Here is a 22,261-nt window from a genome sequence, read left to right as displayed (position 1 = left end):
CATTATGTCACTGTGTGTTACCAGCCCAGAGATCTGACCAGTCTTCTCCCCACTCTCTCTGGTGTATCTCATATATGAGGAGCCATCAGCCCCTATTATACTCCTGCTCTCCCCCTCACATCATGTCACTGTGTGTTACCATCCCAGAGATCTGACCAGTCTCCTCCCCACACTCTCTGGTGTATATCATACATCAGGAGCCATCAGCCCCTATTATACTTCTGCTCTCCCCTCACATCATGTCACTGTGTGTCACCAGCCCAGAGATCTGACCAGTCTCCTCCTCACACTCTCTGGTGTATCTCATACATCAGGAGCCATCAGCCCCTATTATACTCCTGCTCTCCCCCTCACATCATGTCACTGTGTGTTACCAGCTCAGAGACCTGACCAGTCTCCTCCCCACACACTCTGGTGTATCTCATACATCAGGAGCCATCAGCCCCTATTATACTCCTGCTCTCCCCCTCACATCATGTCACTGTGTGTTACCAGCCCAGAGTTCCGACCAGTCTCCTCCCCACTCTCTCTGGTGTATCTCATACATCAGCAGCCATCAGCCCCTATTATACTCCTGCTCTCCCCCTCACATCATGTCACCGTGTGTAACCAGCCCAGAGATCTGACCAGTCTCCTCCCCACACTCTCTGGTGTATCTCATACATCAGCAGCCATCAGCCCCTATTATACTCCTGCTCTCCCCCTCACATCATGTCACTGTATGTCACCATCCCAGAGATCTGACCAGTCTCCTTCCCACACTCTCTGGTGTATCTCATACATCAGCAGCCATCAGCCCCTATTATACTCCTGCTCTCCCCATCACATCATGTCACTGTGTGTTACTAGCCCAGAGATCTGACCAGTCTTCTCCCCACTATCTCTGGTGTATCTCATATATCAGGAGCCATCAGCCCCTATTATACTCCTGCTCTCCCCTCACATCATGTCACTGTGTATTACCAGCCCAGAGATCTGACCAATCTCCTCCCCACACTCTCTGGTGTATCTCATACATCAGGAGCCATCAGCACCTATTATACTCCTGCTCCTCCCTCACATCATGTCACTGTGTGTTACCAGCCCAGAGATCTGACCAGTCTCCTCCCCACACTCTCTGGTGTATCTCATACATCAGGAGCCATCAGCACCTATTATACTCCTGCTCCTCCCTCACATCATGTCACTGTGTGTTACCAGCCCAGAGATCTGACCAGTCTCCTCCCCACACTCTCTGGTGTATCTCATACATCAGGAGACATCAGCCCCTATTATACTCCTGCTCTCCCCCTCACATGATGTCACTGTGTGTTACCAGCCCAGAGATCTGACCAGTCTCCTCCCCACACTCTCTAGTGTATCTCATACATCAGGAGCCATCAGCCCCTATTATACTCCTGCTCTCCCCTCACATCATGTCACTGTGTGTTACCAGCCCAGAGATCTGAAAAGTCTCCTCCCCACACTCTCTGGTGTATCTCATACATCAGGAGCCATCAGCCTCTATTATACTCCTGCTCTCCCCCTCACATCATGTCACTGTGTGTTACCAGCCCAGAGATTTGACCAGTCTCCTCCCCACACTCTCTGGTGTATCTCATACATCAGGAGCCATCAGCACCTATTATACTCCTGCTCCTCCCTCACATCATGTCACTGTGTGTTACCAGCCCAGAGATCTGGCCAGTCTTCTCCCCACTCTCTCTGGTGTATCTCATATATCAGGAGCCATCGGCCCCTATTATACTCCTGCTCTCCCCCTCACATCATGTCACTGTGTGTTACCATCCCAGAGATCTGACCAGTCTCCTCCCCACACTCTCTGGTGTATATCATACATCAGGAGCCATCAGCCCCTATTATTCTGCTCTCCCCTCACATCATGTCACTGTGTTTTACCAGCCCAGAGATCTGACCAGTCTCCTCCCCACACTCTCTGGTGTATCTCGTACATCAGGAGACATCAGCCCCTATTATACTTCTGCTCTCCCCCTCACATCATGTCACTGTGTGTTACCAGCCCAGAGATCTGACCAGTCTCCTCCCCACACTCTCTGGTGTATCTCATACATCAGGAGCCATCAGCCCTTATTATACTCCTGCTCTCCCCCTCACATCATGTCACTGTGTGTTACCAGCCCAGAGATCTGACCAGTCTCCTCCCCACACTCTCTGGTGTATCTCATACATCAGCAGCCATCAGCCCCTATTATACTTCTGCTCTCCCCTCACATCATGTCACTCTGTTTTACCAGCCCAGAGATCTGACCAGTCTCCTCCCCACACTCTCTGGTGTATCTCATCCATCAGCAGCCATCAGCCCCTATTATACTCCTGCTCGTCCCTCACATCATGTCACTGTGTGTTACCAGCCCAGAGATCTGGCCAGTCTCCTCCCCACTCTCTCTGGTGTATCTCATACATCAGCAGCCATCAGCCCCTATTATACTCCTGCTCTCCCCCTCACATCATGTCACTGTGTGTTACCAGCCCAGAGATCTGACCAGTCTTCTCTCCAGTCTCTCTGGTGTATCTCATATATCAGGAGCCATCAGCCCCTATTATACTTCTGCTCTCCCCCTCACATCATGTCACTGTGTGTTACCATCCCAGAGATCTGACCAGTCTCCTCCCCACACTCTCTGGTGTATATCATACATCAGGAGCCATCAGCCCCTATTATACTTCTGCTCTCCCCTCACATCATTTCACTGTGTGCTACCAGCCCAGAGATCTGACCAATCTCCTCTCCACACTCTCTGGTGTATCTCATACATCAGGAGCCATCAGCCCTTATTATACTCCTGCTCTCCCCTCACATCATGTCACTGTGTGTTACCAGCCCAGAGATCTGACCAGTCTCCTCCCCACTCTCTCTGGTGTATCTCATACATCAGCAGCCATCAGCCCCTATTATACTCCTGCTCTCCCCCTCACATCATGTCACTGTGTGTTACCAGCCCAGAGATCTGACCAGTCTTCTCTCCAGTCTCTCTGGTGTATCTCATATATCAGGAGCCATCAGCCCCTATTATACTTCTGCTCTCCCCCTCACATCATGTCACTGTGTGTTACCATCCCAGAGATCTGACCAGTCTCCTCCCCACACTCTCTGGTGTATATCATACATCAGGAGCCATCAGCCCCTAATATACTTCTGCTCTCCCCTCACATCATGTCACTCTGTTTTACCAGCCCAGAGATCTGACCAGTCTCCTCCCCACACTCTCTGGTGTATCTCATACATCAGGAGCCATCAGCCCCTATTATACTCCTGCTCTCCCCCTCACATCATGTCACTGTGTGTTACCAGCCCAGAGACCTGACCAGTCTCCTCCTCACACACTCTGGTGTATCTCATACATCAGGAGCCATCAGCCCCTATTATACTCCTGCTCTCCCCCTCACATCATGTCACTGTGTGTTACCAGCCCAGAGTTCTGACCAGTCTCCTCCCCACTCTCTCTGGTGTATCTCATACATCAGGAGCCATCAGCCCCTATTATACTCCTGCTCTCCCCCTCACATCATGTCACTGTGTGTTACCAGCCCAGAGACCTGACCAGTCTCCTCCCCACACACTCTGGTGTATCTCATACATCAGGAGCCATCAGCCCCTATTATACTCCTGCTCTCCCCCTCACATCATGTCACTGTGTGTTACCAGCCCAGAGTTCTGACCAGTCTCCTCCCCACTCTCTCTGGTGTATCTCATACATCAGCAGCCATCAGCCCCTATTATACTCCTGCTCTCCCCCTCACATCATGTCACCGTGTGTTACCAGCCCAGAGATCTGACCAGTCTCCTCCCCACACTCTCTGGTGTATCTCATACATCAGGAGCCATCAGCCCCTATTATACTCCTGCTCTCCCCCTCACATCATGTCACTGTATGTCACCATCCCAGAGATCTGACCAGTCTCCTCCCCACACTCTCTGGTGTATCTCATACATCAGCAGCCATCAGCCCCTATTATACTCCTGCTCTCCCCCTCACATCATGTCACTGTGTGTTACCAGCCCAGAGATCTGACCAGTCTTCTCCCCACACTCTCTGGTGTATCTCATATATCAGGAGCCATCAGCCCCTATTATACTCCTGCTCTCCCCTCACATCATTTCACTGTGTGTTACCAGCCCAGAGATCTGACCAGTCTCCTCCCCACACTCTCTGGTGTATCTCATACATCAGGAGCCATCAGCTCCTATTATACTCCTGCTCTCCCCTCACATCATGTCACTGTGTGTTACCAGCCCAGAGATCTGACCAGTCTCCTCCCCACACTCTCTGGTGTATCTCATACATCAGGAGCCATCAGCACCTATTATACTCCTGCTCCTCCCTCACATCATGTCACTGTGTGTTACCAGCCCAGAGATCTGGCCAGTCTTCTCCCCACTCTCTCTGGTGTATCTCATATATCAGGAGCCATCGGCCCCTATTATACTCCTGCTCTCCCCCTCACATCATGTCACTGTGTGTTACCATCCCAGAGATCTGACCAGTCTCCTCCCCACACTCTCTGGTGTATATCATACATCAGGAGCCATCAGCCCCTATTATTCTGCTCTCCCCTCACATCATGTCACTGTGTTTTACCAGCCCAGAGATCTGACCAGTCTCCTCCCCACACTCTCTGGTGTATCTCGTACATCAGGAGCCATCAGCCCCTATTATACTCCTGCTCTCCCCTCACATCATTTCACTGTGTGTTACCAGCCCAGAGATCTGACCAATCTCCTCTCCACACTCTCTGGTGTATCTCATACATCAAGAGCCATCAGCCCCTATTATACTCCTGCTCTCCCCTCACATCATGTCACTGTGTGTTACCAGCCCAGAGATCTGACCAGTCTCCTCCCCACTCTCTCTGGTGTATCTCATACATCAGCAGCCATCAGCCCCTATTATACTCCTGCTCTCCCCCTCACATCATGTCACCGTGTGTTACCAGCCCAGAGATCTGACCAGTCTCCTCCCCACACTCTCTGGTGTATATCATACATCAGAAGCCATCAGCCCCTATTATACTCCTTCTCTCCTCCTCACATCATGTCACTGTGTGTTACCATCCCAGAGATCTGACCAGTCTCCTCCCCACACTCTCTGGTGTATCTCATATATCAGGAGCCATCAGCCCCTATTATACTTCTGCTCTCCCCCTCACATCATGTCACTGTGTGTTACCATCCCAGAGATCTGACCAGTCTCCTCCCCACACTCTCTGGTGTATATCATACATCAGGAGCCATCAGCCCCTATTATACTTCTGCTCTCCCCTCACATCATGTACTGTGTTTTACCAGCCCAGAGATCTGACCAGTCTCCTCCCCACACTCTCTGGTGTATCTCATACATCAGGAGCCATCAGCCCCTATTATACTCCTGCTCTCCCCCTCACATCATGTCACTGTGTGTTACCAGCCCAGAGTTCTGACCAGTCTCCTCCCCACTCTCTCTGGTGTATCTCATACATCAGCAGCCATCAGCCCCTATTATACTCCTGCTCTCCCCCTCACATCATGTCACCGTGTGTTACCAGCCCAGAGATCTGACCAGTCTCCTCCCCACACTCTCTGGTGTATCTCATACATCAGGAGCCATCAGCCCCTATTATACTCCTGCTCTCCCCCTCACATCATGTCACTGTATGTCACCATCCCAGAGATCTGACCAGTCTCCTCCCCACACTCTCTGATGTATCTCATACATCAGCAGCCATCATCCCCTATTATACTCCTGCTCTCCCCCTCACATCATGTCACTGTGTGTTACCAGCCCAGAGATCTGACCAGTCTTCTCCCCACTCTCTCTGGTGTATCTCATATATCAGGAGCCATCAGCCCCTATTATACTCCTGCTCTCCCCCTCACATCATGTCACTGTGTGTTACCATCCTAGAGATCTGACCAGTCTCCTCCCCACACTCTCTGGTGTATCTCATATATCAGGAGCCATCAGCCCCTATTATACTCCTGCTCTCCCCTCACATCATGTCACTGTGTGTTACCAGCCCAGAGATCTGACCAGTCTCCTCCCCACACTCTCTGGTGTATCTCATACATCAGGAGCCATCAGCACCTATTATACTCCTGCTCCTCCCTCACATCATGTCACTGTGTGTTACCAGCCCAGAGATCTGACCAGTCTCCTCCCCACACTCTCTGGTGTATCTCATACATCAGGAGCCATCAGCCCCTATTATACTCCTGCTCTCCCCTCACATCATGTCACTGTGTGTTACCAGCCCAGAGATCTGACCAGTCTCCTCCCCACACTCTCTGGTGTATCTCATACATCAGGAGCCATCAGCCCCTATTATACTCCTGCTCTCCCCCTCACATCATGTCACTGTATGTCACCATCCCAGAGATCTGACCAGTCTCCTCCCCACACTCTCTGATGTATCTCATACATCAGCAGCCATCAGCCCCTATTATACTCCTGCTCTCCCCCTCACATCATGTCACTGTGTGTTACCAGCCCAGAGATCTGACCAGTCTTCTCCCCACTCTCTCTGGTGTATCTCATATATCAGGAGCCATCAGCCCCTATTATACTCCTGCTCTCCCCCTCACATCATGTCACTGTGTATTGCCAGCCCAGAGATCTGACCAGTCTCCTCCCCACACTCTCTGGTGTATATCATACATCAGGAGCCATCTGCCCCTATTATACTCCTGCTCTCCCCCTCACATCATGTCACTGTGTGTTACCAGCCCAGAGATCTGACCAGTCTCCTCCCCACTCTCTCTGGTGTATCTCATACATCAGGAGCCATCAGCCCTTATTATACTCCTGCTCTCCCCCTCACATCATGTCACTGTGTGTTACCAGCCCAGAGATCTGACCAGTCTCCTCCCCACACTCTCTGGTGTATCTCATATATCAGGAGCCATCAGCCCCTATTATACTCCTGCTCTCCCCTCACATCATGTCACTGTGTGTTACCAGCCCAGAGATCTGACCAGTCTCCTCCCCACACTCTCTGGTGTATCTCATACATCAGGAGCCATCAGCACCTATTATACTCCTGCTCCTCCCTCACATCATGTCACTTTGTGTTACCAGCCCAGAGATCTGACCAGTCTCCTCCCCACACTCTCTGGTGTATCTCATACATCAGGAGCCATCAGCCCCTATTATACTCCTGCTCCCCCCCTCACATCATGTCACTGTGTGTTACCAGCCCAGAGATCTGACCAGTCTCCTCCCCACACTCTCTGGTGTATCTCATACATCAGGAGACATCAGCCCCTATTATACTTCTGCTCTCCCCTTCACATCATGTCACTGTGTGTTACCAGCCCTGAGATCTGACCAGTCTCCTCCCCACACTCTCTGGTGTATCTCATACATCATGAGCCATCAGCCCCTATTATACTCCTGCTCTCCCCCTCACATCATGTCACTGTGTGTTACCAGCCCTGAGATCTGACCAGTCTCCTCCCCACACTCTCTGGTGTATCTCATACATCAGGAGACATCAGCCCCTATTATACTCCTGCTCTCCCCTTCACATTATGTCACTGTGTGTTACCAGCCCAGAGATCTGACCAGTCTCCTCCCCCACACTCTCTGGTGTATCTCATACATCAGGAGCCATCAGCCCCTATTATACTCCTGCTCCTCCCTCACATCATGTCACTGTGTGTTACCAGCCCAGAGTTCTGACCAGTCTCCTCCCCACTCTCTCTGGTGTATCTCATATATCAGCAGCCATCAGCCCCTATTATACTCCTGCTCTCCCTCTCACATTATGTCACTGTGTGTTACCAGCCCAGAGATCTGACCAGTCTTCTCCCCACTCTCTCTGGTGTATCTCATATATGAGGAGCCATCAGCCCCTATTATACTCCTGCTCTCCCCCTCACATCATGTCACTGTGTGTTACCATCCCAGAGATCTGACCAGTCTCCTCCCCACACTCTCTGGTGTATATCATACATCAGGAGCCATCAGCCCCTATTATACTTCTGCTCTCCCCTCACATCATGTCACTGTGTGTCACCAGCCCAGAGATCTGACCAGTCTCCTCCTCACACTCTCTGGTGTATCTCATACATCAGGAGCCATCAGCCCCTATTATACTCCTGCTCTCCCCCTCACATCATGTCACTGTGTGTTACCAGCTCAGAGACCTGACCAGTCTCCTCCCCACACACTCTGGTGTATCTCATACATCAGGAGCCATCAGCCCCTATTATACTCCTGCTCTCCCCCTCACATCATGTCACTGTGTGTTACCAGCCCAGAGTTCCGACCAGTCTCCTCCCCACTCTCTCTGGTGTATCTCATACATCAGCAGCCATCAGCCCCTATTATACTCCTGCTCTCCCCCTCACATCATGTCACCGTGTGTAACCAGCCCAGAGATCTGACCAGTCTCCTCCCCACACTCTCTGGTGTATCTCATACATCAGCAGCCATCAGCCCCTATTATACTCCTGCTCTCCCCCTCACATCATGTCACTGTATGTCACCATCCCAGAGATCTGACCAGTCTCCTTCCCACACTCTCTGGTGTATCTCATACATCAGCAGCCATCAGCCCCTATTATACTCCTGCTCTCCCCATCACATCATGTCACTGTGTGTTACTAGCCCAGAGATCTGACCAGTCTTCTCCCCACTATCTCTGGTGTATCTCATATATCAGGAGCCATCAGCCCCTATTATACTCCTGCTCTCCCCTCACATCATGTCACTGTGTATTACCAGCCCAGAGATCTGACCAATCTCCTCCCCACACTCTCTGGTGTATCTCATACATCAGGAGCCATCAGCACCTATTATACTCCTGCTCCTCCCTCACATCATGTCACTGTGTGTTACCAGCCCAGAGATCTGACCAGTCTCCTCCCCACACTCTCTGGTGTATCTCATACATCAGGAGCCATCAGCACCTATTATACTCCTGCTCCTCCCTCACATCATGTCACTGTGTGTTACCAGCCCAGAGATCTGACCAGTCTCCTCCCCACACTCTCTGGTGTATCTCATACATCATGAGCCATCAGCCCCTATTATACTCCTGCTCTCCCCTCACATCATGTCACTGTGTGTTACCAGCCCAGAGATCTGACCAGTCTCCTCCCCACACTCTCTGGTGTATCTCATACATCAGGAGACATCAGCCCCTATTATACTCCTGCTCTCCCCCTCACATGATGTCACTGTGTGTTACCAGCCCAGAGATCTGACCAGTCTCCTCCCCACACTCTCTAGTGTATCTCATACATCAGGAGCCATCAGCCCCTATTATACTCCTGCTCTCCCCTCACATCATGTCACTGTGTGTTACCAGCCCAGAGATCTGAAAAGTCTCCTCCCCACACTCTCTGGTGTATCTCATACATCAGGAGCCATCAGCCTCTATTATACTCCTGCTCTCCCCCTCACATCATGTCACTGTGTGTTACCAGCCCAGAGATTTGACCAGTCTCCTCCCCACACTCTCTGGTGTATCTCATACATCAGGAGCCATCAGCACCTATTATACTCCTGCTCCTCCCTCACATCATGTCACTGTGTGTTACCAGCCCAGAGTTCTGACCAGTCTCCTCCCCACTCTCTCTGGTGTATCTCATACATCAGCAGCCATCAGCCCCTATTATACTCCTGCTCTCCCCCTCACATCATGTCACTGTGTGTTACCAGCCCAGAGATCTGACCAGTCTCCTCCCCACACTCTCTGGTGTATATCATACATCAGGAGCCATCAGCCCCTATTATTCTGCTCTCCCCTCACATCATGTCACTGTGTTTTACCAGCCCAGAGATCTGACCAGTCTCCTCCCCACACTCTCTGGTGTATCTCGTACATCAGGAGACATCAGCCCCTATTATACTTCTGCTCTCCCCCTCACATCATGTCACTGTGTGTTACCAGCCCAGAGATCTGACCAGTCTCCTCCCCACACTCTCTGGTGTATCTCATACATCAGGAGCCATCAGCCCTTATTATACTCCTGCTCTCCCCCTCACATCATGTCACTGTGTGTTACCAGCCCAGAGATCTGACCAGTCTCCTCCCCACACTCTCTGGTGTATCTCATACATCAGCAGCCATCAGCCCCTATTATACTTCTGCTCTCCCCTCACATCATGTCACTCTGTTTTACCAGCCCAGAGATCTGACCAGTCTCCTCCCCACACTCTCTGGTGTATCTCATCCATCAGCAGCCATCAGCCCCTATTATACTCCTGCTCGTCCCTCACATCATGTCACTGTGTGTTACCAGCCCAGAGATCTGGCCAGTCTCCTCCCCACTCTCTCTGGTGTATCTCATACATCAGCAGCCATCAGCCCCTATTATACTCCTGCTCTCCCCCTCACATCATGTCACTGTGTGTTACCAGCCCAGAGATCTGACCAGTCTTCTCTCCAGTCTCTCTGGTGTATCTCATATATCAGGAGCCATCAGCCCCTATTATACTTCTGCTCTCCCCCTCACATCATGTCACTGTGTGTTACCATCCCAGAGATCTGACCAGTCTCCTCCCCACACTCTCTGGTGTATATCATACATCAGGAGCCATCAGCCCCTATTATACTTCTGCTCTCCCCTCACATCATTTCACTGTGTGCTACCAGCCCAGAGATCTGACCAATCTCCTCTCCACACTCTCTGGTGTATCTCATACATCAGGAGCCATCAGCCCTTATTATACTCCTGCTCTCCCCTCACATCATGTCACTGTGTGTTACCAGCCCAGAGATCTGACCAGTCTCCTCCCCACTCTCTCTGGTGTATCTCATACATCAGCAGCCATCAGCCCCTATTATACTCCTGCTCTCCCCCTCACATCATGTCACTGTGTGTTACCAGCCCAGAGATCTGACCAGTCTTCTCTCCAGTCTCTCTGGTGTATCTCATATATCAGGAGCCATCAGCCCCTATTATACTTCTGCTCTCCCCCTCACATCATGTCACTGTGTGTTACCATCCCAGAGATCTGACCAGTCTCCTCCCCACACTCTCTGGTGTATATCATACATCAGGAGCCATCAGCCCCTAATATACTTCTGCTCTCCCCTCACATCATGTCACTCTGTTTTACCAGCCCAGAGATCTGACCAGTCTCCTCCCCACACTCTCTGGTGTATCTCATACATCAGGAGCCATCAGCCCCTATTATACTCCTGCTCTCCCCCTCACATCATGTCACTGTGTGTTACCAGCCCAGAGACCTGACCAGTCTCCTCCTCACACACTCTGGTGTATCTCATACATCAGGAGCCATCAGCCCCTATTATACTCCTGCTCTCCCCCTCACATCATGTCACTGTGTGTTACCAGCCCAGAGTTCTGACCAGTCTCCTCCCCACTCTCTCTGGTGTATCTCATACATCAGGAGCCATCAGCCCCTATTATACTCCTGCTCTCCCCCTCACATCATGTCACTGTGTGTTACCAGCCCAGAGACCTGACCAGTCTCCTCCCCACACACTCTGGTGTATCTCATACATCAGGAGCCATCAGCCCCTATTATACTCCTGCTCTCCCCCTCACATCATGTCACTGTGTGTTACCAGCCCAGAGTTCTGACCAGTCTCCTCCCCACTCTCTCTGGTGTATCTCATACATCAGCAGCCATCAGCCCCTATTATACTCCTGCTCTCCCCCTCACATCATGTCACCGTGTGTTACCAGCCCAGAGATCTGACCAGTCTCCTCCCCACACTCTCTGGTGTATCTCATACATCAGGAGCCATCAGCCCCTATTATACTCCTGCTCTCCCCCTCACATCATGTCACTGTATGTCACCATCCCAGAGATCTGACCAGTCTCCTCCCCACACTCTCTGGTGTATCTCATACATCAGCAGCCATCAGCCCCTATTATACTCCTGCTCTCCCCCTCACATCATGTCACTGTGTGTTACCAGCCCAGAGATCTGACCAGTCTTCTCCCCACACTCTCTGGTGTATCTCATATATCAGGAGCCATCAGCCCCTATTATACTCCTGCTCTCCCCTCACATCATTTCACTGTGTGTTACCAGCCCAGAGATCTGACCAGTCTCCTCCCCACACTCTCTGGTGTATCTCATACATCAGGAGCCATCAGCTCCTATTATACTCCTGCTCTCCCCTCACATCATGTCACTGTGTGTTACCAGCCCAGAGATCTGACCAGTCTCCTCCCCACACTCTCTGGTGTATCTCATACATCAGGAGCCATCAGCACCTATTATACTCCTGCTCCTCCCTCACATCATGTCACTGTGTGTTACCAGCCCAGAGATCTGGCCAGTCTTCTCCCCACTCTCTCTGGTGTATCTCATATATCAGGAGCCATCGGCCCCTATTATACTCCTGCTCTCCCCCTCACATCATGTCACTGTGTGTTACCATCCCAGAGATCTGACCAGTCTCCTCCCCACACTCTCTGGTGTATATCATACATCAGGAGCCATCAGCCCCTATTATTCTGCTCTCCCCTCACATCATGTCACTGTGTTTTACCAGCCCAGAGATCTGACCAGTCTCCTCCCCACACTCTCTGGTGTATCTCGTACATCAGGAGCCATCAGCCCCTATTATACTCCTGCTCTCCCCTCACATCATTTCACTGTGTGTTACCAGCCCAGAGATCTGACCAATCTCCTCTCCACACTCTCTGGTGTATCTCATACATCAAGAGCCATCAGCCCCTATTATACTCCTGCTCTCCCCTCACATCATGTCACTGTGTGTTACCAGCCCAGAGATCTGACCAGTCTCCTCCCCACTCTCTCTGGTGTATCTCATACATCAGCAGCCATCAGCCCCTATTATACTCCTGCTCTCCCCCTCACATCATGTCACCGTGTGTTACCAGCCCAGAGATCTGACCAGTCTCCTCCCCACACTCTCTGGTGTATATCATACATCAGAAGCCATCAGCCCCTATTATACTCCTTCTCTCCTCCTCACATCATGTCACTGTGTGTTACCATCCCAGAGATCTGACCAGTCTCCTCCCCACACTCTCTGGTGTATCTCATATATCAGGAGCCATCAGCCCCTATTATACTTCTGCTCTCCCCCTCACATCATGTCACTGTGTGTTACCATCCCAGAGATCTGACCAGTCTCCTCCCCACACTCTCTGGTGTATATCATACATCAGGAGCCATCAGCCCCTATTATACTTCTGCTCTCCCCTCACATCATGTACTGTGTTTTACCAGCCCAGAGATCTGACCAGTCTCCTCCCCACACTCTCTGGTGTATCTCATACATCAGGAGCCATCAGCCCCTATTATACTCCTGCTCTCCCCCTCACATCATGTCACTGTGTGTTACCAGCCCAGAGTTCTGACCAGTCTCCTCCCCACTCTCTCTGGTGTATCTCATACATCAGCAGCCATCAGCCCCTATTATACTCCTGCTCTCCCCCTCACATCATGTCACCGTGTGTTACCAGCCCAGAGATCTGACCAGTCTCCTCCCCACACTCTCTGGTGTATCTCATACATCAGGAGCCATCAGCCCCTATTATACTCCTGCTCTCCCCCTCACATCATGTCACTGTATGTCACCATCCCAGAGATCTGACCAGTCTCCTCCCCACACTCTCTGATGTATCTCATACATCAGCAGCCATCATCCCCTATTATACTCCTGCTCTCCCCCTCACATCATGTCACTGTGTGTTACCAGCCCAGAGATCTGACCAGTCTTCTCCCCACTCTCTCTGGTGTATCTCATATATCAGGAGCCATCAGCCCCTATTATACTCCTGCTCTCCCCCTCACATCATGTCACTGTGTGTTACCATCCTAGAGATCTGACCAGTCTCCTCCCCACACTCTCTGGTGTATCTCATATATCAGGAGCCATCAGCCCCTATTATACTCCTGCTCTCCCCTCACATCATGTCACTGTGTGTTACCAGCCCAGAGATCTGACCAGTCTCCTCCCCACACTCTCTGGTGTATCTCATACATCAGGAGCCATCAGCACCTATTATACTCCTGCTCCTCCCTCACATCATGTCACTGTGTGTTACCAGCCCAGAGATCTGACCAGTCTCCTCCCCACACTCTCTGGTGTATCTCATACATCAGGAGCCATCAGCCCCTATTATACTCCTGCTCTCCCCTCACATCATGTCACTGTGTGTTACCAGCTCAGAGATCTGACCAGTCTCCTCCCCACACTCTCTGGTGTATCTCATACATCAGGAGCCATCAGCCCCTATTATACTCCTGCTCTCCCCCTCACATCATGTCACTGTATGTCACCATCCCAGAGATCTGACCAGTCTCCTCCCCACACTCTCTGATGTATCTCATACATCAGCAGCCATCAGCCCCTATTATACTCCTGCTCTCCCCCTCACATCATGTCACTGTGTGTTACCAGCCCAGAGATCTGACCAGTCTTCTCCCCACTCTCTCTGGTGTATCTCATATATCAGGAGCCATCAGCCCCTATTATACTCCTGCTCTCCCCCTCACATCATGTCACTGTGTATTGCCAGCCCAGAGATCTGACCAGTCTCCTCCCCACACTCTCTGGTGTATATCATACATCAGGAGCCATCTGCCCCTATTATACTCCTGCTCTCCCCCTCACATCATGTCACTGTGTGTTACCAGCCCAGAGATCTGACCAGTCTCCTCCCCACTCTCTCTGGTGTATCTCATACATCAGGAGCCATCAGCCCTTATTATACTCCTGCTCTCCCCCTCACATCATGTCACTGTGTGTTACCAGCCCAGAGATCTGACCAGTCTCCTCCCCACACTCTCTGGTGTATCTCATATATCAGGAGCCATCAGCCCCTATTATACTCCTGCTCTCCCCTCACATCATGTCACTGTGTGTTACCAGCCCAGAGATCTGACCAGTCTCCTCCCCACACTCTCTGGTGTATCTCATACATCAGGAGCCATCAGCACCTATTATACTCCTGCTCCTCCCTCACATCATGTCACTTTGTGTTACCAGCCCAGAGATCTGACCAGTCTCCTCCCCACACTCTCTGGTGTATCTCATACATCAGGAGCCATCAGCCCCTATTATACTCCTGCTCCCCCCCTCACATCATGTCACTGTGTGTTACCAGCCCAGAGATCTGACCAGTCTCCTCCCCACACTCTCTGGTGTATCTCATACATCAGGAGACATCAGCCCCTATTATACTTCTGCTCTCCCCTTCACATCATGTCACTGTGTGTTACCAGCCCTGAGATCTGACCAGTCTCCTCCCCACACTCTCTGGTGTATCTCATACATCATGAGCCATCAGCCCCTATTATACTCCTGCTCTCCCCCTCACATCATGTCACTGTGTGTTACCAGCCCTGAGATCTGACCAGTCTCCTCCCCACACTCTCTGGTGTATCTCATACATCAGGAGACATCAGCCCCTATTATACTCCTGCTCTCCCCTTCACATTATGTCACTGTGTGTTACCAGCCCAGAGATCTGACCAGTCTCCTCCCCCACACTCTCTGGTGTATCTCATACATCAGGAGCCATCAGCCCCTATTATACTCCTGCTCCTCCCTCACATCATGTCACTGTGTGTTACCAGCCCAGAGTTCTGACCAGTCTCCTCCCCACTCTCTCTGGTGTATCTCATATATCAGCAGCCATCAGCCCCTATTATACTCCTGCTCTCCCTCTCACATTATGTCACTGTGTGTTACCAGCCCAGAGATCTGACCAGTCTTCTCCCCACTCTCTCTGGTGTATCTCATATATGAGGAGCCATCAGCCCCTATTATACTCCTGCTCTCCCCCTCACATCATGTCACTGTGTGTTACCATCCCAGAGATCTGACCAGTCTCCTCCCCACACTCTCTGGTGTATATCATACATCAGGAGCCATCAGCCCCTATTATACTTCTGCTCTCCCCTCACATCATGTCACTGTGTGTCACCAGCCCAGAGATCTGACCAGTCTCCTCCTCACACTCTCTGGTGTATCTCATACATCAGGAGCCATCAGCCCCTATTATACTCCTGCTCTCCCCCTCACATCATGTCACTGTGTGTTACCAGCTCAGAGACCTGACCAGTCTCCTCCCCACACACTCTGGTGTATCTCATACATCAGGAGCCATCAGCCCCTATTATACTCCTGCTCTCCCCCTCACATCATGTCACTGTGTGTTACCAGCCCAGAGTTCCGACCAGTCTCCTCCCCACTCTCTCTGGTGTATCTCATACATCAGCAGCCATCAGCCCCTATTATACTCCTGCTCTCCCCCTCACATCATGTCACCGTGTGTAACCAGCCCAGAGATCTGACCAGTCTCCTCCCCACACTCTCTGGTGTATCTCATACATCAGCAGCCATCAGCCCCTATTATACTCCTGCTCTCCCCCTCACATCATGTCACTGTATGTCACCATCCCAGAGATCTGACCAGTCTCCTTCCCACACTCTCTGGTGTATCTCATACATCAGCAGCCATCAGCCCCTATTATACTCCTGCTCTCCCCATCACATCATGTCACTGTGTGTTACTAGCCCAGAGATCTGACCAGTCTTCTCCCCACTATCTCTGGTGTATCTCATATATCAGGAGCCATCAGCCCCTATTATACTCCTGCTCTCCCCTCACATCATGTCACTGTGTATTACCAGCCCAGAGATCTGACCAATCTCCTCCCCACACTCTCTGGTGTATCTCATACATCAGGAGCCATCAGCACCTATTATACTCCTGCTCCTCCCTCACATCATGTCACTGTGTGTTACCAGCCCAGAGATCTGACCAGTCTCCTCCCCACACTCTCTGGTGTATCTCATACATCAGGAGCCATCAGCACCTATTATACTCCTGCTCCTCCCTCACATCATGTCACTGTGTGTTACCAGCCCAGAGATCTGACCAGTCTCCTCCCCACACTCTCTGGTGTATCTCATACATCATGAGCCATCAGCCCCTATTATACTCCTGCTCTCCCCTCACATCATGTCACTGTGTGTTACCAGCCCAGAGATCTGACCAGTCTCCTCCCCACACTCTCTGGTGTATCTCATACATCAGGAGACATCAGCCCCTATTATACTCCTGCTCTCCCCCTCACATGATGTCACTGTGTGTTACCAGCCCAGAGATCTGACCAGTCTCCTCCCCACACTCTCTAGTGTATCTCATACATCAGGAGCCATCAGCCCCTATTATACTCCTGCTCTCCCCTCACATCATGTCACTGTGTGTTACCAGCCCAGAGATCTGAAAAGTCTCCTCCCCACACTCTCTGGTGTATCTCATACATCAGGAGCCATCAGCCTCTATTATACTCCTGCTCTCCCCCTCACATCATGTCACTGTGTGTTACCAGCCCAGAGATTTGACCAGTCTCCTCCCCACACTCTCTGGTGTATCTCATACATCAGGAGCCATCAGCACCTATTATACTCCTGCTCCTCCCTCACATCATGTCACTGTGTGTTACCAGCCCAGAGTTCTGACCAGTCTCCTCCCCACTCTCTCTGGTGTATCTCATACATCAGCAGCCATCAGCCCCTATTATACTCCTGCTCTCCCCCTCACATCATGTCACTGTGTGTTACCAGCCCAGAGATCTGACCAGTCTTATCCCCACACTCTCTGGTGTATCTCATATATCAGGAGCCATCAGCACCTATTATACTCCTGCTCTCCCCCTCACATCATGTCACTGTGTGTTACCAGCCCAGAGATCTGAAAAGTCTCCTCCCCACACTCTCTGGTGTATCTCATACAACAGGAGACATCATCCCCTATTATACTCCTGCTCTCCCCCTCACATCATGTCACTGTGTGTTACCAGCCCAGAGACCTGACCAGTCTCCTCCCCACACACTCTGGTGTATCTCATACATCAGGAGCCATCAGCCCCTATTATACTCCTGCTCTCCCCCTCCAAGCTGAGGCCGTACCAATGACCTATGCAGTGGCATTATTACTTCTTTCTTTCTGCTGCTGATTCCTCTCCCAATGCAGCCAAGCATCTGACTAGCCTTCCTCATTGCTTTGTTACATTGCTTACCTGCCTTTAAGTCATCTGAAATAGTGAATCCTAGATCCCTTTCCTCCTCAGTAGTTTTCAGTATAGCGCCATTAATACTATATTTAGCCTTTGGATTTTTGAGACCCAAGTGCATGATTTTGCATTTGTCACCTCTAGTAATCCCACATGAGCGTCCATGTCACCTCTAGTAATCCCACATGAGCGTTCAGTGTTGATCAAGCTCCAGTCTAAGCATCCTAGCTTTTTTGTTTTTTAATAAACATAAAAGCAATGATTTCAGGTAAAAAATGTCAGTTATAGAATTATATATTGTGTCCTGTAACACCCTGGGTCTTGTCTACTCATTTTATATATTAATGTATTTTATTTCCAGCAGATGGACACACAAGCAGGAACATCTCAGAAGGACATCTAATGTTATCCCTGGATTCTGAAATAACCGATAACGACAGTAGACAGGATTCTCCAGGAGCTAACCCCATTACCCCAATTATACATCCAGCTCTATCAGCTGATCCCTCTGATCCTGGGAAATGTTCTCCTGATCACTCTGATATTGGTGCATCTGTTACAGCTCTGACAGTAGATACAGTGTTTCCCTGTTCTGTAGATGCCAAATGTTTTACACAGAACACAAAGCGTATTACCAATCAGCCAGCTAAGGCAGGTAAGAAGCCATTTCCATGTTCTGAGTGTGGGAAATGTTTTACATATAAATCAAATCTTGTTACACATAAGAGAACTCACACAGGTGAGAAGCCATATTCCTGTTCTGAGTGTAGGAGATGTTTTGCAAAAAAATCACATCTTGTTATACATCAGAGAAGTCACACAGGTGAGATGCCATTTTCCTGTTCTGAGTGTGGGAAATGTTTTGCAACAAAATCACATCTTGTTTTACATCAGAGAAGTCACACAGGTGAGACGCCGTGTTCCTGTTCTGAGTGTGGGAAATGTTTTGCACAGAAATCAAATCTTGTTACACATCAGAGAAGTCACACAGGTGAGAAGCCGTATTCCTGTTCTGCGTGTAAGAAATGTTTTGCACAGAAATCAAATCTTGTTGTACATCAGAGAAGTCACACAGGTGAGAAGCCATATTCCTGTTCTGCGTGTAAGAAATGTTTTGCACAGAAATCAAATCTTGTTATACATCAGAGAAGTCACACAGGTGAGAAGCCGTTTTCCTGTTCTGCGTGTAAGAAATGTTTTGCACGGAAATCAGATCTTGTTACACATCAGAGAAGTCACACAGGTGAGAGGCCGTATTCCTGTTCTGAGTGTGGGAAATGTTTTACACAGAAATCAAATCTTGTTACACATCAGAGAAGTCACACAGGTGAGAAGCCGTTTTCCTGTTCTGAGTGTGGGAAATGTTTTGCATGGAAATCACAACTTGTTACACATCAGCGATTTCACAGATGAGAAGCCATTTTCATGCTGTGAGAGAAATAAATCCGCTCTTGTTGAACATATTAGACATTACCAAAGTACAGAACCATTTCAATCTTCTGGAGTATAATTATCACTGTCGTGCAATGTTCCTCAAGGGTGAATCCGATCTCTTATGCTTTATAAAATATACATGCTAGCACTGGGTGATATAATCAGACGTCATGGCCTGGTCTACCACTGCTATGCAGATGACCTGCTTTTTGCACCATGTACTGAGAACCGAATACCAATCCTAAATGGTTGTCTAGCTGAGCGCCATGGGTGGATGATGCCAGTTGGCTGTGACTCAGTCTTTGTGAAACATAATAGAAGCTCCCGAACAAAGGACAAGACTACAGCTTTACCAACCATCTGGATTTATGCTTTGGTGTTCAGAATTGCAAAATACTGAACGTGTGCTGAATCTTTGTGTTGTCCTGGTATGTGGCTGACACAGACATCAGGTATCTGCCACATACAAATCCTCATTCTTCCATCTGTGGACCATAGCCAGAATCAAGCACTTGATTCCCTCAGAAGTTCATAGACTACTGCAATGCCATCTACCTGGGTCACCCAGCAAAAGAATTACAGAGCTTGCAGCTAGTACAGAATGCAGCAGCCAAGCTGTTACCTAACCAGCTCATTCCTGCCACATAACACCCATTCTCTATTCCCTTCACCGGCTGCCTGTAAGATGACAAATCTATTTCATAATTGGCTAACTGACCTTCCCAGCCCAATATTACATGGTCCAAGGTACTAGAAGCAGCTTCTGCCTCCTTACTGCCCTGCTTGCTGGCTTCTACAGATGGACTGTTACCAGCAGTACCAAGATTCTCCTGTCATTCATTTAAGGGTTGAACTTTTAGCTTTGCAGCCCTGACCATGGAACGTACTGCCTTGCACAGTCCAAGAGGCCTCCACTCTAGAGACCTTCACAAGCAGACTGATGACTGTTACTCACGCTTTTCATTAATGTACCTCTATTTACTTCCTAAATAATACATCCCAAATGCTTAGGTCTTTTTTCTGCTGTTTATTTTGTATCTTGTGCTTTATGTAAATGTGAGTGTCTAATACCAGTTTCCACAATCTGTATTGCTGCATGACAATATGGCGGCCATTGGAACGTGTTTTCACTTCTTCTAGTTTGCCTAACTTGTTGCAGACACTCATCTTGATAAGGAGTGCTGAGTGTTTTCTGATACAAGATCCTGTCCATATATACCCTGTACATTATCATGTGCATTAGAGTCACCCGGGTTCCATCTGCGGTGGTTTGTTGTATGTTACATCTATATGGTGCGGATACTCCCCTGTATTTCATAATAAAAGCTTTTGTTTGCATGTAATTATTGCATTAAATCTTTTGTTTTTTATTCTGTTTTATATTCCCGTCTGAGTAATTACGCCATAATGTCTAATCTCGGAGTGGACCCCAGAAGATGTAAAGAAACCATGTAAGTGTTCCATCATTCTGTTTCGTGTAAGCATACAGGTAAGTGATGGCACGGTGGTCACTGACCGTCACCTTCAGGTGGTATAATGGAAGTGGGACTATCTGGGCTTATTCTAGTCTACTGCAGAAATAAAAAAAATCAGCCTTTATCCTGCTTAAAAAAATTACAAAGCCCATAAATCAAGCTTGGTCGGACAAGACAAGTCACATTAATGGTGGCACATCATATAGGCTGAGGACCCATGTTTCTGGGATATATGGCATAACTCCCTCTTCACCCACAAAAACCTTCCCTTCACCATTCACAATGTCCACCATTGCCCCTTCAGAAGGGACACAACTTTCCTTTGCTTTTCCACCTCCTCCTTCACAGAGCCCAGGACCACCTCCATGACCATTTCATGTTTATCTGGAAGCCAGGCATCTGGGAGGTTCATGGCCTGAGATGACCACAGAACCACCAGGTAGTGGGCAAGAAGAATCCACAGCCTCCTGAGGAACTGGAGAGTCCAAGGATCCACCCCACATGAGGCAGAGAAGGGTCAACCACAGGGACTGGCTCACCTATTTCCTTCCTAAAAGCTGCTCTTTACCCAGTTTGGTACCTGTGGGATCCCACTCCAATTTCCTTTGAGAGTCCTTACCCTCACTAATCCCTTCTGAACCTACTAGTTCCTTCACCTTCCAACCACTCCTCATTTTTAAGCTTTTCACCACCTGCTGTGTGAGTACCATCCAACCACTCCTCCATTCCTTGACTCATTGGTGTAGCAACCCCCTTCCCCCACCCCACCACACTGCTACACTGCAGTTAAGCTGTGAGACTTGCTGCTAGCAGTACTCACTACTCAGCACACACACCCACATCATGATTACACAGCTGTGCCAGAGACACTGTCTCACTGACAAATAAATAATAAATAAATAAAATAAAGGAATAAGGGACAATAAACAAATAAAAACAAATATATATAAATAAATGGATAGGATAAGGATAAATTTAGTACAAATACAGGGACTCAACAATAAAATGCAGTAATGGACAAAGGAAGACAATCAGTTATACAACACAGTGGGAAAAGCTAATATGGAAAGTTAATACTTATCTGCTCCACTGATCTCTGCACAGAAGTTGTTCTCCCCGGCTGCAGGCTCCCTTCCCCACCAGCTGCTGGCTCCCTCCGGCCACTGCTTCCTCCTGACTATTGTCTCTCCCCGGCCGCTGGCTTCCCCCTTGCTGCCGGCTTCTGGCTCCCCCGGCTCACGGCTCTAGCACCTTGTCGCTCCATCCTCGTGTGCGTCCTTGTGTGTGCGCGCCCAATGTCACTTCCGGTTCCAGTCGCTTGATGCTCTATCAGTAATAGGTTTCTCCAACATACTTGAAATGTATTT

General features: G+C 49.6%; 1 protein-coding gene across 3 annotated transcripts in view; it reads left to right on the top strand.

The window, feature by feature from the left end:
- Window positions 1-21,450, top strand: part of LOC135047440 (oocyte zinc finger protein XlCOF8.4-like) — a 121,789-nt gene extending 100,339 nt beyond the window's left edge. For 2 of the 3 annotated variants that reach the window (XM_063955448.1, XM_063955450.1), the window contains exon 7: window positions 18,347-21,450. In XM_063955448.1, coding sequence (XP_063811518.1) covers window positions 18,347-19,398 — 1,052 coding nt within the window. In that variant the 3' untranslated portion in view covers window positions 19,399-21,450. The remainder of the gene's footprint in view (window positions 1-18,346) is intronic. The other variant, XM_063955449.1, reaches the window with a different exon arrangement.
- The last annotated feature ends 811 nt before the right edge of the window (window positions 21,451-22,261 follow it).

The sequence above is a fragment of the Pseudophryne corroboree genome, unplaced genomic scaffold (assembly GCF_028390025.1).
Source record: "Pseudophryne corroboree isolate aPseCor3 unplaced genomic scaffold, aPseCor3.hap2 scaffold_929, whole genome shotgun sequence".
NCBI classification, from domain to species: Eukaryota; Metazoa; Chordata; class Amphibia; order Anura; family Myobatrachidae; genus Pseudophryne; species Pseudophryne corroboree.
Note: the sequence above shows the minus strand (reverse complement) of the source record. Positions and strands in the feature narration are given on the sequence as shown.